Source organism: Martes martes, assembly GCF_963455335.1.
Source record: "Martes martes genome assembly, chromosome: 5".
NCBI classification, from domain to species: domain Eukaryota; kingdom Metazoa; phylum Chordata; class Mammalia; order Carnivora; family Mustelidae; genus Martes; species Martes martes.
In genome coordinates this window covers 152,410,446-152,428,540 of record NC_137892.1, presented here as the reverse complement: position 1 = coordinate 152,428,540, position 18,095 = coordinate 152,410,446, and the positions used below count along the sequence as shown (strand labels likewise).

Genomic DNA, 18,095 nt, shown 5'->3' with positions numbered 1-18,095 from the left:
GGTGACAACAGTGGCTTTTCATGGTCCTTGTCACCGATTTAGAAGTCAGAGTTGAGGGGTGCCTGGGAGGCTCAGTCGGTTAAAGTGTCCGACTCTTGATTTGGGCTCAGGTCATGATCCCGGGGTCGTGAGACTGAGCCCCGCATCAGGCTCCGCGCTGAGCGTGGAGCCTGCTTCAGATTCTCTCGCTCTGCTCCCCCCCACCCCCACCCAGCCAAATAAAAAACCTTAAAAAATAAAATAGAAGTCAGAATCGAGGACACAAATGAGGCAGGACCACAAGGTCTTAATTAAGTTCCTTTCTCAAAGGAGCATGCTTTGAAGCTCTTAAATATTAAGGGTCAATAAAAGACAGTCGAAGTTTAACAGCTGTCGAAATACACAACCCAAATCCTTGTCGGGAAGTGCGGGGTAGACAGCCGGTGTCATAAGCAGCCAAGGCAAGGCGCACCCCTGTCTCAGATCTTTACTTTTCTCCCCTGTAGAGGAAACCCTTCTAGGTTCTCTACCGCTCCTGTGGGAGGGAACGGTGCGGCTTACCACCATTACAGGCTACACCGACTGTAGCAGAAGCATGTGTGTGACAGAGAGAAAGGAAGGGAAAAGTGTGCTTGGGGGAGGGGCGGAGGAGGCGTAGGAAGAAGGAGGAGAGCACAGAAATGAGACAGGGTGGCCAGAGAGGACCACAGGGCCTGAAGACAGTGACAGTGGCTACGCCCTCTGTCCTAACGCTGTGAGAGCCTGAGCAGCGTTCTTCCTGGTATGATCTCCTCACCCATGGCGTCCCTCATTCACCTCAGAGGAACTAACAGCAGGTGAGCCATGGGGAGGGTCCTTCCCAGTCTCCCTCAATCAGCCTCGGTGAACACCAAACCTCAGTGGTCCATCACTCTACCTCCCCCCGCCGGGGCCCTGGGGACACGGGTCCTACCTTTCATGTAGAGAAAGCTGTGGAAATAAGGCAGGGTGACACAGCTATACACGGAGTCCCTCCGGTAAGAAAGTTCATCGTCTGTATCAAACCTAGAATCAAAGTCCTCTTCGCTGTCTTCAAACTGGACAAGAAGGAGAGAGTCAACCGTGAGCCAAACAGGAAAAGCAAAAAAAATGCCCAGCTTCTGTCAAATTGAAAAAAATAAATCTGACAGAAGCAACACGAGAATTCATACCATTCACAACACAGGGTGGACAAGAATTACAAAATACTGACCCGTAAGGTCAAATGATCCATGGAATGGATACCCCGTGAGACACACTTATTTATCCAAAGGCTGTGCTAAAAACACGGCTGTTCAAGGGTAGAAGTTTAATCAACCATACAAGAGTTAATTCCCTTTAAATCACTATGATAAAAATACCTTCAAGTCTCAGAAAATCAGGGGGATATTTAATGCACAGCCAATGGGAAAAATAAAAGTCAACTATAAATAAACCCATGGGCCGCAGAGAGCGTGTGGTAAGGCATCAAGGAGTACAGACACAGGTAGAACACGCTGGGGAGTGGACTGTGAGGCCTCCGGAATGCTGGTTCTCCTTCTCCGGTGTGCCCTTGGCCCTTCTAGTTCTAATTTAGGGAAGGCCTTAATTCCCCACCTGCTGGGAAGCTATGACAGACACAGCTTGAGTTTCCATTTACAGTGCCCATTTTCTTAGGCGATTCTGGGCTCTTTGTGCACATCAAGGCTCCATTTACTAACGCGATTGCTTTTGGCCAGAAAAGGGGTTTAGGATCCTCTTCAAGACGCAACTCTGAAATCTCGGCTGCCCCGGGGCACGGATCACAGACAAGGTCCGTCCCCCCCACCCCCCCGCTCCCCCCGCACTCACCGAGGACTGCGCCCCTTCGGAGCTGAAGCGGTACGCCCCGGAGCTGTTGTAGGTCCCCACGGAGCAGCGGTAGTCCGGGGACCACTGGCTGCCGTAGGAGTTGGAGAAGGTCACGCTGCTGCCCGAGGTGATGGCGCCGTCCTCATAGTCGTCCTGGTCGTAGTCGTAGTCGCCGTCCGGGGAGGGGAGGCCGCCGCCGCTCTGGGGCACGCAGTAGGTGGGCTCCCCGGGGGACGAGCCGCGCTCCGACGGGGCCAGGAGCACCGTGCTGTCCGCGCTGGGGCTCGTGGGCACCACCGTGTCGTTCATGTAGGGGTCCTCCTCCGACGACTCGTCGCTCGTGCGGATGCCGCTCGTTCGCTGGTCCGAGTGGCCGTGCTCGCTGGGGTTGGGCGAATCCTTGAAGGCGTCGTCGTCGGCCTCGAAGCCCTCGTCCACCTCCTCCTCCGGGTAGGGCTGGCTGAAGTTGAAGCTGGGCTTCTCGGCGCCCGCGCCCTCCGCCGGCTCCCCGAGCTCGGCCGACACCTCGCTGCCCACCGACAGCGAGCGCTCGATGTTGCGGACGCACTCGTCGATCTCGTCGAAGTTGAGCGACTCCAGGAACTCCTGCGCCGCCCGGCACGCCTCGTCCTCCAGCCTCCTGAGCTCCTCGTCCCGCAGCTGCTGCAGCTTCTGCAGCGACGCCTCGGTCAGGGACAGCTCCTGCCGCTCCTTCATGCGCTGCAGGTCCTCGATCTCCTTCTCCAGGCGGAGGATCTCCTCCACCTGCTTGTTTTCCTTCTGCTTCTCCAGGTCCCGGCGCAGCTCCGCTTCCCTCTGACTCTTCTGCAAGGCTTCCAGCTCTCGCTGCTTCCTGGTGGCTTCCTCCTGGGCAGGAGAGGAAGGGAGGGGTCAGCAAGGGTCGCCAGCACCAGGACGAGCATCGCTGCTGCTTTGCAATGAAGAACTGCGCGGAGATGGGCTCTCTATGGGCTGAACTGTGTGCCCCGTCCTCCGAACCGATATTGAAGCCCCGGTCTCCGGGAACACAGAATGTGTTATTTGCAGACAGAGCTTTTTTTTTTTTTTTTTTTTTTTTAAAGATTATTTCTTTATCTATTTGACAGAAATCACAAGAAGGCAGAGAGACAGGCAGAGAGAAAGAGAGAAGCAGACTCCCTGCTGAGCAGATAGCCCGATGCCGGGCTCGATCCCAGGACGCTGGGATCATGACCTGAGCCGAAGGCAGCGGCTTTAACCCACTGAGCCACCCAGGCGCCCCTGGAGACAGAGTTCTTAAAGAAGGGATTAAGTTAGAGTAAGACCATGAGGTGGGCTGTAACCCCATCTGCCCAGAGTCCTGGCAGATGGAGGAGATCGGGACACACACAGAAACACCAGGGAAGCATGCGCACCAAGGCAAGGCCACGGGAGGACACAGTGAGAAGGTGGCCACGTGCAAGCTAAGGAGAGAGGCCTGGAAAAAAAGCGAATCAGCTGACACCTTCACCCTGGGGGTCTAGCCTCCAGAATCCCGAAACAACACTTTTTTGTTTAATCCCCGTAGGCTGAGTGGTACTATGTTAGGGCAGGCGAACTAACACAGCGGTCACACGGGTTTACAGAGATGCTGCTGTCCCGGTTCACATTTAAACCTTATACATTCACAAAGTTTTACTCAGTGGTAACGGGCTGCATCAGCGACATCGCCTTTAAAATCTTTCTTCTTGTACCTTTATACTTTGTTTTCCTTTTGAATCCTTCCACCCGGGTGTTTGAAGTGGGAAGGGAAGGGGAAAACGAGATGGCACGGGCTCAAGGGCATCCTTTACCTGTTGGGCGCGGAGCTCAGCCTCTCTTCGTGCCCTCTCTCTTTCTCTAAAAACATAGAGGAAAAAGAAGGTGAAAATAACCAAAAGCAATGAAACACACACACACACACACAAACACACAGGCACGCATGCACACATAAATCCCCAGAAGCACGTTGCCGGGAGAGAGCTACCTTTTTAAAGAAAACTTTGCTAAACACAACAAGGTTAAAGGATGGCCCCTCTACTTCTGGTCAATTATGCATTCTGTGCATGAATTAAAATGCACAGAACTCGGAATTTTATATCCAAGGAATTTTATGTCCAAGCCACCAAGAGGTAATGCAGGTTCTGCAGCATCCACTGGGAATTCTTACTGCAAGAATGGAAATTGACCTTGTAACTCACAAGGTGTCCTTCTGCCTCATCCGAGCAGGAAAGCTAGTGTACCTCTCCTCCTCCTCCCGTTTCCTCTGCTCCTCTTCCTCCCGCTTCCTCTTTTCTTCCTCCTCCCGTTTCTCCGCCAGCAGCTGTCTGTAAATTCGCCGAGCAATCTGACCTCGGAGTCGCTTCTGGAAAACCACGGCGGCTTTCTTCAGGTGCAAAAATCTCCTCCTCAGAAGGAACGCTCTGTAGTTCTTCTGTATGACCACCACGCAGTCCAGGACCTTTCTGTATTGCTTTCTGAAAATGAAAACAAAAGCAGAACAGGAGAGCTTTTGAGGGAATGAGGCTCTGAGCTCTTCAATGAGTTTCCATTAGTGCTACAACACAAAGAAAAGGGCCAAGTTTTAAACGTCTCATTATAGCGACGGGAGCGGACAGGAGGCCCCTTTGGACAAAACAAAACGGAAGGAAAACAAAAGCACAAGAACACACAAAACTAAAGCAAGAACCTTATCATTATCTTGGCTGAAACTAAGTAAGCCCATAACCCTTAAGGCTGACTTGGAAGAGTGCTGGGAGGGGCTGGACTGTAAACAGCACCAAAAAAGATCTGCTGCAGTCTCCCGTCCTCATGAGACGGGAGAAAGAAAGGCCACAGCACGACGGTCCTGTACTTCACAGAAAATGGAGTGATTTCTCGCAGCAAGCGGGTCCACAGAGACCGACAGAGCTCCAGCGCACAAGGTGAGAAGCCGCCTCGCTGGGCAAACGCGGGAGAGGGGGGGCCCTCTGTGGACCCGACGGGCCAACAGCCAAGTCAACGGCCAGGCTGCCCGGCTTCAATACGTGACACAGAGGAACTGGGTCAACAACTTAAGTATCTCTGCCCTGTCCCCTCCCGTCACTGCTCTCATGGAGACATCAGGAGGCCCCTCGCCTACGTTCCGCCCGGGTCAAGCCCACTGGGCATCTGGCACCGCTAGTCAGGAGCACCGCCCTGAGACTCTCGACAGCCTGGTCCTGACCTCCATCCGGGTCTGATGGAGGTCTCCCCTCGGTGTGCTTCTTACCGTGCCAAGTAGCCCAAGATGTGGGCCCGGATCACCATGGCCGCCCTCGTAACTTCCTCCTCCCGCTGCTTCTCCAGTTTTTGCTCCAGGGACTCTCGAAGGAAGACCTGGCCGGGGGAAAGGGAGGCATCAGAAGCCGAGAACGTGGCTGGTAACAGGAGGTTCTCTGAGTCAGAGACAGCTCCTGGAGGCCGCGCTTCTCTCTCCCCAAATGTGCTCCAAACACAGTCACCATTAGTGGTTCTCGAGCTCCCGGTGGGGGAGGGCTGCTTTGTTTTTTAAACTTTCCATCTGTCATGTCCTAAGATATTCGAAAAATACAGTAAAAATATACTGCTAGAAAGAAAAAGCAAAGATATAGAAAATACAAGTCCCCCCACCTTTTTTTTTTTTTTTTTGGTTATTAGATCCAACAGGCACAGAGGACCATCAAGTTGCCATCTAAGTTTACCGTCACTTAAGTGGGACAAATAGTTTACGGACCAGCACCAGTCCCACATAAAGTATAAGTCACAAGAAACAGAGAGATGCCCTATGTTATGAAAGGAAAGAACGAAAGGGAGGGAGGAGGAAAAAAATCCAAGAACTTTGCAAAATGTTACTTTAATAGCGCATGGAAACTCTCTCTGCACGACTGAGAAGTCATTACGATCACGGTATCTTGGCCTCAAAAACTTTAATGCACATTTAAAAAAAAAAAAAATTGACATTCAGAATGTAATTCTGAGGGCACCTGTGACTCAGTCAGTGAAGTGCCTGCCTCGGGCTGAGGTCATGATCCCTGGGATAGAGTTCAGCAGATGGGGCAGGCTTTCCCGCTCAAAGGGGAATCGGCTTTTCCCTCTTCCTCTGTCTCCCACCACCCCAGCCCCCTTCCCCTCCCCCCCCCCCCGCTCATGCTCTCTAATAGATAAAGAAAATCTTAAAAAAAAAAAAAAAAAAAGAATGTATTTCTGAAAACGGAGTTTAAAATGAGAATTGAACCATTTTTGCTCCATCTCAGTTCGACCCTCACAAGAATACCAGAATTGGCACAAAACAGATCATAGCTCTTTGCTGGCCTATTTCTGGGACCAGGCACCTCAATCCTATGCTTACTAAATAAGGAGACTGTCTTTGCTAATTGGCACTCTGTATCAGAATTCCCAGTATTTGAAAGGATGTGAAAACATTAAGACCTTCCCTCAATCAAGGCAGCTTTTAATTTTATAATTTCAGATTTACTGTCTGCATGAGAAATTCTGAACTATTTCCTAGAAAAAACTAGTGCCAAATATTTTCACGCTTTTCTATGAACGGTCAGCCTGGACGCATTTCGGGGGTGGTGGGCGGGAGGCTAACTGACACTCTCGCTCACTCATGATGTTCTGATTTATGCTTCTGTGAGTCATTCTGGCCAATAATGATGCATTATGTTTTCTTAGTAGCACAGTTTCCCAAACACTCTGCTCTGTCTCTTCCAAGACATTTGGGCAAAAAAAGCAAATAAAGAATCCTACCACCAGGTGACTCACAGAAGGTTTACCTCCTTGTGCTCTGGGTTCCCGAGCACTTGCAAACTCTACCACAAATAATTCTCCTAGAAAAATTTTTCATACAACCTTTTTCTATAGTTGCCATTACAGGCTCTACTGATGCATGATGCCTCTTTGGGCAAAATAGATAAATAAATAAATTTAAAAAAATTTAAAAAGTCAAGTATAAAGCTTATTTATTTGAATATAAAAAGTTTCAGAAATAGGAACCTTTGAAGAAGTTTTCATCAAGACTAGACTTTCAAGAAGTATTTAAACTTCTTTGAGGCTTTTATCAGCATTAAAGATCTTACTCTAATGCTGTAGCTCTGGTTGAGTATTTAAAAGGACGAAAGTCACATTTTGGGGAAGCATGACGGTGGTGGGGCTTTCACGAAAACAAAATGCCAGTTCTCACGAGCAAACAGCTTTATGAAGGGAAGAGCGAGTCTCACCTTCTTGGAAGTCTACAGAATGTCCCCGTTTGAATCAGAATCAGAGAAATACCTGCTTTAGTGTTAAGTTTCATGCCCATCCCAAAGAGCTCTCTGCCCCGCCTAGGAAATTTACTGCCCCGTCATTCTCTAGATGCTCTTCCACTAACCCAAGGGGCAAACCAATAGAGCAGAATACTCTTAGAGACCCGTCTCAGCTTAAGAACATCCACTCTGAATTCACGCAAGGACACACGGAAAGCCACACCAGTCCTCCCAGCCCAGCAGCGAGCCGCGGCCATGACCCCATCTTCCTGGGACGTGGCCAAGATGGAGCCAGCACGACCCAGCGACTGTGACGGGAGGTGCCGCCCTCAGCGGGCGCCATCGAGCAGCTCAGCAAAGGGCGGTGCCCACTCAAGGGACAGCCCTGGGGAACTCGACTCAACATACAGTCTGAACAATTTCATCTGGCCTTTTTTGATCCTTATCCCAATAGCTCAAGAGCCCAAGGATTATTCTAAGAAGATGTCTTTATAAGCAGTACCTCTTGTAGGCTTTGTGGCCACAGAACAGAGGGAAAAAGGTCTGGCAACAGAGTCCACTTGGTCAGAAAAATGAAATATATCAGAGTCACAGAGCAGCAGAAAGAGTCAAAACCAGGTCACCCTCAACTCAACCTCACAGCAGGGACACACAGGGGAATGTTCAGGACGGGCTGTTCACCGGAGGTTCAGGCAGGATTTCTGGCTTTAGGAATGTTTCCCCAGAAGATACGAGTTCTTGCCTTCCAAGAACTAAATGTGTTTTTATGTGAGCCAACTAATTCAGACACATTTAATTCACCTACTACTGTCCACATTTCCCTGTCATATGTGGCGGGAATTTCTCTACCAGAAGATTCAGATGTTCATTAGTTGTCAAGGCTTTAAATGCAAAGACCTTCTGGCAGCAATACTGACCAAAACACACACTAGTGTATAATTAAGTCAAACAGTGGTCAAGGTCAAAGCTATTTAGCGGACACAACTCAAACGCTGATGTTTACATTTTCTTCCCAATGTTTCTGTCAACTCTCAAGTTTCCATCCTACTTCTACCTCCAGCTGGTCACCAATTAAAGTTTAACTCCTCTTTAAAGATGTCCTCATCCTGAATGCTTCCCTGACATTTCAGTCCACAGTGAGGTCTCTCTTGGAGAATCAGTGTTTTTATTCCTAGAGGAGATGACACGTGGTGGTGGCATATGGAGGTCTTCTCTCCCAGGAACATAGTAAGCTGAAGGGCAATGTCATTATGTCTCTGTGTCCCCTGTGCTATGCCTGGGTTCAAGCCTTGCTTGGGCCTCATTTCCATAATGTAACTGTAATTGTATGTGAAGTTGGATTGGTTCCTGAGAGCTCAAAGAGACCAATATTGTCTGAGACATCACGATCTTTGGTGTTAACTCCACTGTATAAAGCAGCAGGATAGGAGGAGGGTATCCACGGAGAGAGAACGCAGTATCTTTTTGATTATAAAGTCAGCGCAGGTGACATTGTATTGTCAAGAGTTCCATTTGAACTGTCTTTAGAAAGTTTCCCCGAGGGACTAAATGGGTGATATGCCTCATTTCATCCCTTACAGTTTTTCAGCGCTCACCAGACATTGCCTGAGCTCCTACTCTGTACACTGTGTAGAAGAAGGGACAATTAACTCTATGCTGTTCCCTGGGTGATCGTAGAAAGTCAACAGGCAACACCAAGATGGCACGAGAGCATGCTGAATGTCACAACGGGACTGATGTAGAGGACAGAGGGGGCTTGGCTCAGTGTGGGGGTGTATTTTTCATGTGGGGTGCAATGGAGAATGTCAAAAAGGATTCCTGTCCAAGTTCATGTCTAAGTGGAGACTGGAAGGATGAGTTAGATAAATAGGGGGTGGGGTGAGGACCAGAGGGAGGAGAATTCCAGGCAGAAAGAGCTATAAACCTATGAGGACACATCCTGAGGTGACCGCCCAATGACTTACACCCCGGTTTAATCCTGCAAATGTGGGTGGAAACTGACTTCCTTCTAGCAAACAGAATACGAGAAAGTGATGGGATGTCACTTCTGTGAACACATGAATTATAAAGACTCCGGCTGAGGAGACCACAGCCAGACTCTCCTGCCGGCCTTAAAGAAGTGAGCTGCCATGTTGTCGGACGGATCACATGGTCAGAAACTGCTGGGGCCTCTGGGAGCTCAGAGCAGCCTGGGGTGGCAGCCAGCAAGAAAACAGGGACCTCAGTCCTACAGATACAAAGAACCAGCTGCTGGCACCACGTAAGCTTGGAAGATGACCCCGAGCTCCAAAAGGGAATGCAACCGCAGCTGACACTGCAGCTCGGGAGACCCTGACAGAGGCCCTGGTGAGGCTGTGCCCGGAGCCCTGACCCCTGATACCATGGGGGGATTACAACGTGTGCTGTTAAAGCAGGTACGTCAGTGGTAGCCTGGCTCAGTCGGTTGAGCATCTGGCTCTTGATTTCAGCTCAGGTCATGATCTCAGGGTCCTGAGATCAAGATCGAGCTTCATGTCAGTAGGGAGTCTGCTTGAGGGAGTCTCTCTCTCTCTCTCTCTCTCTGCCCCTCCCTCCAACTTTCTCTTTCTCTCTAAAGGAATCTTAAAAAAAAAAAAAAAAAGGTTATGAGTAGAATAGGTCCGTTATACACTCTCCCTTGCTAAATGTCCCCAACCCTCCATCCTCATCACTGATGTGATGGACGGAATGTCTGTGCCCTCTCCATCCCCGATTCGGACGCAGGACCTCTAGGAAGTAATTAGGTTTGGATGATGTCAGGAGGGTTGGGCCCCCTGGTGGGATTCGTGCCTTCTAAGAGGAGGGAGAGGAGCCAGAGCTCTCCACCGTGTGAGGACCCTGCTCTCAGACTTGTAGCCTCCCTAAGTCTGAGAAATAAACATCCATTCTTTAGTCACCAGTCGGCGCTGTGCTGTTAGAGCAGCGCAAATGGACTGAGACAGTCAGTGAATCTCCTTCCTCAACCTCCTCTCCCCCCTTTTTTTGAGAGCAAGAGCGAACTGGAGTAGGGAGGGACAAAGGGAGAAACTTTTTTTTTTTTTTTTTTAAGATTTTATTTATTTGACAGAGAGAGAACACAGCAGGGTGAGTGGGACAGGGAGAAGCAGGCTTCCCACAGAGTGGGGAGCCCGATGCAGGGCTCGATCCCAGTACCCCGGGATCGGGAGACATTAAGCAGCCTCCACACTCAGGGCTGAGTCCAACACGGGGCTCAATCATGACCCTGAGATGATGACCTGAGCCGAAATCAAGAGTTGGACAGTCAGGGTGCCTGGGTGGCTCAGTGGGTTAAAGCCTCTGCCTTCGGCTCAGGTCATGATCCCAGGGTCCTGGGATTGAGCCCCACATAGGACTCTCTGCTCAGCAGGGAGCCTGCTTCCCTTCCTCTCTCTCTGCCTGCCTCTCTGCCTGCTTGTAATCTCTATCTGTCAAATAAATAAAATCTTTAAAAAAAAAAAAAAGAGCTGGACAGTCAATGGACTGAGCCACCCAGGGGGTCCCTTTCTCCCCCATTTTTTAAACAATTTTTTTTTAAGATTTTATTATTTATTTGACAGACAGAGATCACAAGTAGGCAGAGAGGCAGGCAGAGAGAGAGAAGGAAGCAGGCTCCTCACAGAGCAGAGAGCCCAATGCGGGGCTCGATCCCAGGACCCCGGGATCATGACCTGAGCCGAAGGCAGAGGCTTCAACCCACTGAGCCACCCAGGTGCCCCCCCGACCCTTCCATGTTTTAAAGAAATTCTCTGGTTAAAAACAATGTAATAGGAGTGGAAACTTTAAAAGGCTTTTCGGATGCTGCACTGCTACTGGGAAGGCCAGGAGGATGAGGCATGAGGACTGCCTCTTACTTTCGAGTCCCTCCAAACACTCAACAGTCAACCCCTCAGCTGCCTGCCTTTCTGGGCCAAGTCACATTTCTGTCTTCCTGTGTGACGGGGCCCGGGAGTGGAGGGAAGAAAACGAGCGAACAGCGAAGGAAGATTCTGGCAGTTCCCGGATACAAGGAGGACAGCTCACACGACCAAGGTGATGGCTAACTTTTGCTGTTGAGGTCAAACTGTCCGCCCCTCAGCTCCTGTCTGGAATAAACGGGATCCAGGCCTCATCTCAGCCACACCAGCATGTTTCAAACATGACCTTTGCTCGGTTTTCTAGACTGGATTTTTGTCAGCCCACGAGATCTCAGAGTGTTGGCCAGTCTCCTGCACGACAGCTCCCAATGGGACAGGGACAGCATTCAGCATTCGGATTACCGACAGTCAGAAGGGCCTGGGCTCTCGCTTCTCTCAAGTCAGAGGCTGCCCCGCACGTCCTGGAACTGAACTGCCCATCAGCCCAAATGTGCTGACTGCTGACACACACGCACGCACGCACGCTCCGGGCCCCAGGTTTCAGAAAACAGAGCTCCTGACAAGTCAAGGACTTCAGATATAATATTAACTGTCTCGAGGACAAAAGACTATGGTGGGCTTGGCACCATATCGTCCCCCAAGTTCAAAAATCATTTGTTAGCCGTCGCACAGGACACTTGCCCCAACATCGCCCAGGAGTTTGATGGGATGAATGGTGTTTTTTTTTCCTTTAAGATTTTATTTATTTGAGAGAGAGAGAGAGAATGAATGGGCGGGGAGGGGCAGGCAGGGGGAAGGGAGAAGCAGGCTCCCCACTGAGCAGGGAGCCCACCATGGGGCTCCATCCTAGGACCCCAGGATCGTGACCTGAGCAGAAGGCAGTCACTCCACCAGCTGAGCACCTCCCCCTGCACCGCCGCTCCGCATCCACCCCCCCCACCCCCCCACCCCGTGTCCCCACCAGAGGAATGTCCTCTGTCTGTAATCCTACCTTGGTCTTGCCCAGCTGCCACTCACTGTGGGAGGCATCGTAGAGCTGCAGCAGCGCCGTGCACTTCCCCCTGATGTCCTCGGGCACAGCTGCGTTCCGCATCAGCACCTTATACCTGCCGAGGAAAGACGCCCCACGTCACCTTTTGCTACAATCTCTCTTTCCCCAGCTGCTGTGAAAAGAAAGCGCATCTGTGGAGCCCCGCCTTGCCTTTTGTAGAAATCCTGGAAGGGTCTCCGGACTGCGTAGCCCGCCTTCCGGATCCTCACCGTCTCCAGCATCCCGGAATACCGCAGCTGATTCAGCACGACTGCCTGGTCGAACTGCTCTGGCATCTGGAACGTGAGAAATGGTGAAAAGATCAAGGGAACACGGACACCCCGCACCCCCCGCACCCCGATTTGCCCGCTGGGACCCATCCCTGGGCTTCACCAGCCATCCCCGAGCCCTTCCTCCTTGCCCTTAAATTTTCCTGAAGTCCCAGACTTCACATCATCTCATTGGTAAATACGATCAATACGGTTTCTTAATATAACCACAACGCCATTGTCAGATCTTAAAAGAGACCAATAATTCCTGGTATTAATCTCCATGTTCCCATTTCTGCCTGTTTTAACGAGGATCATAAACATACTGCCATTTTTAACACTGTTTTTCAAAGAACCTGAAAAGAGTCATCTGATGTCACTTGATTTACTTTTTGAACTTCCATTTCCAGGAACTGAAAGGCATGTTTCTAGTCAAAGAATAGAGGGACCCAGTGAGGGACGGAGCGAGGGGTGGGTGAGGCTGGGGTGGGAGTGGGGGGAGAGAAAGCACACCCTTGGAGGAAAAGGGACAAAAATAGAGTTCTCGTTTTCTCAGTATCTAGTCAAATCCTCCGTGTGCTGAAAGCTCTACATGGTGATCCCTAGGCAAATGAAACCCAGAAAATCCAAACCAAAGAGAGACCAAAAAAAAAAAAAAATTATTAAACCAAAACTTCATGTCCTGAAACGTGTTCTCTTATCCACGCCATTGCCAAACAATCTGGCAGTGTGGACAGGACAATGGTCTTTCAGGGGAAAGCCCAAAAGTAGGCCGCTTCCCACTTGCGGCTTTTTGGGCAACGATATGTTTTTCAATCCAAACAGCCATTCCCTTGAACTAATTTGTACTTTATCCTACACAACTGTGAATAAAATGACTGAAAGGGAGCACAAGAGAATGGAAGGTCACCGTTAAAAAGTGCAAAAAAAAAAAAAAAGTGGCTTAAATTTGCAGTCCTTGAAAGCGCGGTCATTAACACAAATTTAGGCTTAAAGCCACGTTCTCCCGCAGGCTCCCCAAACTAGCAAAGAATAAAGTTGAAGAATGTTCTGCCAATCTCTCCTACAGCTTGTGCTGGAGCAGCCCGCCATCATCTCCTGCAGGCTGACCTCTCTTATATTTAATTTAATTCCTTCCACAAACAATGTGGTCAACTTGTCTTTACTCAGCAGTATTCTACCCGAGTACAGCCAATAAATTAGGGCAAATGTCCAAAAAAGCATGGCTCCCCGGTTTTTAGTCTTGATTATTTAAATATCCCTGTAAAAGTAAGAAAAACACAAAAATATGAAAAATCAGCTTCGGTTACTCTTATGCCTTATCTTTGTGTTATAAAAAATGGAGAGAGGCAACGGTTCTAGAGGTATTTGGTTAACATGCTTCCATTCTATTATCTGGACTATAATCTGGGCAGCAGCCATCCACAAAGCCTAGCACGGAGCGAACGTAAAACACACACAGAATAAAGCATCAGGCTTACTCAACTTTGTTAATTTCATAATCAGACACCTACTAATTGAATATTCCATCACTAGATGCTCAAAGACTTTTCTTAATCTCTCCCCATTCCTGAACCACCCTGCTTTTCCATGCGTCTTTTCTCCCAATCCTTATTTAACAACGTCACCACGATCCCTTAGTTTGGCACCAGTTCCTAGAATGTCCTAAAAAATATTACGAAAGGGATCCCCCACCCCATCCCAAAAAGTTCAGCCGCACTCACCATCTTCAGCCTCTCCAAGGAACATTCCACCTTCAGCTTGGCTCTGGGGCCAAAATTCATATGGAAAACGCCTGCCACACTGACCTTTCTGCCACAGCTAAAGACACTGAACAATAATGAACACCATTCCTGTGCTTTAAAAAGTGCTCGGTTGCCATGACAACCCCTTCCATTCTCGGGCTAATTAGGGTGGTGTGGTTGTAGGATTTCATACAGCCCAGGGAGGGAGGGAGCCACCAGGAGTGGCCGCTCCTTCCAGGCTCGCACTGCGATTGTGTTTCTGGCCCTTCCTAGTAATTTAACCAGGAAGGGGGGATCTAGAGGCAGATTGTCGCCATGGGCAACCCGCATAGCACTCAGGAGGTTGGGGAGGGGGGTAAGCCTGTATTTCCATCAGTGCTTCTCTTTTTAATTTCTACTTCCTTCTCTGGTGAATTAAATGCTCAAAGATGACCCAGCTGGGGGCTGGCCACGTCACAGCTTACAGGCATTTTCCTTCCCAAACTTCCCCAGCGCACACGTCTTCACTGGGAACTAGTCTTCTAGGGCCGGAGTTCGCTCTAACGGTGGCTGCCTCAAGTTCTGACGGCAGCAGATAACCTGGACTTTGCAAGTAACAGCTATAAAACGGTCTGGGCTTTAACCACCTACTATGTGCAAGGGTTCATGGTTCATGCTTGAAGACTAAAAAAAGGAGGGCTAGATTTTTTTTTCCTTTAATCAACAACCCCCACCAGGATGCTGCATTTATTACAACTGATGAACTCACCCCGGCCCATCACCAGCACCCGGAACCCACACTTTACAGGGCTCGCTGTTGCGCAGCGAAGGGTTCTGATGCACAAGGACATACATCCACCGTTAGAGGATCGTACAGAGTAGTTCCGCTGCCCTAAAATCCTCTGGGCTCCACCTACTCATTTCTACCTCCCCCAACTCCTGGGCAAGCACTAATCTTTTCAGGCTCTCCTTAATTGCTTTTTAAACATTTAATTAATTAATTTATTTTTTTTTTAAAGATTTTTAAATTTATTTACTTGAGAGAGAGAGAGACAGAGAGCGAGCATGAGCGGAGGGCAGGGGAAGGCAGGGTAGAGAGAGAAGCAGACTCCCCGCTGAGCAGGGAGCCCAACATTTAATTTTCTAAATGAAGAGTGGTTTGAGGTTCGCAGCGACACTGAGAGGAAGATCCAGAGAGTTCCTCCAGGCCCCTGCCCCCACATGTGTAGCCCCACAGGGGCTGCATTCTGGTTCCCAGAACCCTTCCATTGAGAAGGGTGGCAGGTATACCAACCCTCATTCCTTACATAGCAGAAAGCCACATATAAAGCCATATCAAACACTAAAATTAACCTCAGGAATGCGGAAGAAAGTCAAGCATGAGGACGTAGGGGAGACACATAATTTGAACCCAGGTCTGAACCAGCGTCTGGGCTCTACCACCGGTTCACTGCTGCAGGGGAACGGCCCTTCTAGAGAACGCAGCACAGACAACAGCGACGAGGCAGAACGAGAACCCAGCGTGCCCCATGGTTAGTCTGGGACAGAGCGGGGCGCGGGGGACCTGGGCGGCTGTGCTTCCTGTGTCCAACTTTGAGGGCAACTGTTTTCCAGATAAGGAGCCAACCGAGGCTCAGGGTGAGAGATAAATGCGGCCAGACCTGAGGTGTACAAGGATCCCTTTGTTGGCAGCATCAAAACGGGAAACAAGACCCGACGAATGGCTGGGGGTGTTTTGATAATCGGGCACATCATGAAATATTATGCAGCCGTTAAGACCAAGACCACGTGAAAGCCGCACCAGTAGACTCCCAGGCCTTTGGCAAGCTGAGAAAAGGTGCAGGGAACTATGCATAACAGTCTCATTTTTGTAAAACAATGACCTCAGCAAAAAAACCCAAAGGAACAACAACAAAAAACCACCAAAAACCAAAAAAACCCTGTCCTATTTATTGTATGTACATGAAGATACAGGCATACGTCGTTTTATCATGCTTCACAGATCCTGTGTTTCTCACAAATTGAAGGTTTGTGGCAAAGCTGTGTCAAGTCTGTCGGCACCATCTTCCCAGCAGCATTTGCTCCCTTTGTCTCTGTGTCACCTTTGGGTGATTCTTGGAATATCTCAAACTTTTTCACTGTGACCAGTGATTATGACTGGCTGTAAGCTCAGATTAAATTAAGTATGTATGGGACGCCTGGGTGGCTCAGTTGGTTAAGCAGCTGCCTTCGGCTCGGGTCATGATCCCGGCATCCTGGGATCGAGTCCCACATCGGGCTCCTTGCTCGGCGGGGAGCCTGCTTCTCCCTCTGCCTCTGCCTACCACTCTGTCTGCCTGTGCTCGCTCTCTCTCTCTCTCTAACAAATAAATAAATTAAAAAAAATATTTAAAAAAAAATTAAGTATGTATACTTTTTTTAAAGACATAACGCTACTGCACACTTAAAGGACTACAGAACAACGTAAGTCTAATGTCATAGGTCCTGGGAAACCAAAACACTCCTCTGGCTTGCTTTTTGTGACATTCACTTTTCCGCAGAGTTCTGCAACCAAGCCTGCAGTATCTCTGAGGTCCTCCTGTCTAAGTCCAGGTACGCGTGTGCAGAAAAGCACAGGAACATTCATGCTCGGTCCTTTCTGGTTCTGGGGGTTTTGTCGTGGACGCTGGGAAGAAAGGTCGCTAGGAAAACAGGGAATGAAAAATTAGGCTGCGCTGAGCGAAGAAAATGGTCCCGTATATACAATACGCTTATTCTTCTACTTGGCTATACGTCTTTGAAGATACTTAATAAATAACATTTTTTTTTACAAGGTAAAAACCCAGATATTGAGTGGATTCTAGTGGCCCTGTACGGAATAGAGTGAAAGGGAAGAGAAGGAGGAAGATCAAGTGTGAAGCTACGAGAAAGATACTTTAAAGTAGAAATAAGCTAAAGGGCCACCAACAAATGAGGGCTTAGGGGCACCCAGCTGGCTCAGTCGGTAGAGCACGTGACTCTTGATCTTGGGGTTGTGAGTTTGGGTCCCACAGTGGGTGTAGATTACTTTAAAAAAATGAAAACAAAACAAAAAACCCAAAGGAATGAATAAACAAAATAGACCTATCTGTTCACACAATGGAGTATTACTTGGTCCTGAAAAGGAACAAAGCACTAAAACACGCTACACAAACCCTTAGAACATTATACTAAATGGAAGAAGCCGGTCACAAAAAATCATGTGCGTGTTGTAGGATTCCATCCATATGAAATGTCCAGAAAGAGAACTGCGCAGACACTGAGTCGTGGCCACCTAGGGCTGGTGGAAACAGTGGAGGTAGGTATGGGGGGGGGGGGCAGGCCAACAGTAGGGGGTTTGTCAGCTGATGATAAAGTTCTAAAACGGCCAGTGGTGATGGGAGCACATTATCCATGAATATATAAAAACCCACCAAACTGTACACTTCAGATGGGTCAACTGTAGGTATGTGAATTCTATCTCAACAAAGCCAGTTTTTTAAAAAGTTTTTTTAAAAGCCATACAAGACATGGAGACATTTAAGATGGATAAGCAGTGGGGCGTCTCGGTGGCGCAGTCGGTTAAGCGTCCCACTCTTGGTTTCAGGTCAGGTCTTATCTCGGGTCGTGGGATCCAGCCCTGGGTCAGGCTCTGTGCTCAGCACAGAGTCTGCTTGAGATTCTCTCTCCCTCTCTCTCTGCCCCTCCGGCACGTGCTCGCTCCCTCTAAAATACATATGTAAATCTTAAAACATAAATAAATGAAAATATGAAAAATAAAATGGACAAGCAGCAATGGGTGTGAGGGAGAGTCTTCTTGGAGACAGGACTGGATGTATTTGTTTCAGGGAAGTCAATTCTATAAATGATGATGATGATGATGATGATGATGATGATGATAATTGGGAAAACTATTTTCCCCTACCACCTTAAAAAGTAAGATTTCAGAAGGCCCAGACACAAATGACTGCTAAGACCTAGCCCAAAATCCAGTTATAAGCCAGCCAGCGCTGCCTTCTGCAGCTTCAAACCTAAATAAAGGTCAGGAGAGGTGCCGATACACAGGGACCCAGGACAAGGGAGGCTCTTCACAACCAGAGACAGAAATAAACGCATTTATGCATTAATGAATCTGA

The 18,095-nt window shown here is 49.0% G+C and overlaps 1 protein-coding gene across 1 annotated transcript in view; it reads right to left on the bottom strand.

Annotated features, from left to right (window-relative positions):
• The window catches only part of MYO10 (myosin X), a 91,817-nt gene that overhangs the window by 27,188 nt on the left and 46,534 nt on the right, over nt 1-18,095 (bottom strand). The window contains exons 12-18 of the mRNA XM_080804086.1: nt 12,141-12,265; nt 11,931-12,045; nt 5,075-5,181; nt 4,068-4,301; nt 3,639-3,684; nt 1,828-2,694; nt 932-1,055 (exon numbers count right to left, since the gene is read on the bottom strand). Coding sequence (XP_080660212.1) covers nt 932-1,055; nt 1,828-2,694; nt 3,639-3,684; nt 4,068-4,301; nt 5,075-5,181; nt 11,931-12,045; nt 12,141-12,265 — 1,618 coding nt within the window. The remainder of the gene's footprint in view (nt 1-931; nt 1,056-1,827; nt 2,695-3,638; nt 3,685-4,067; nt 4,302-5,074; nt 5,182-11,930; nt 12,046-12,140; nt 12,266-18,095) is intronic.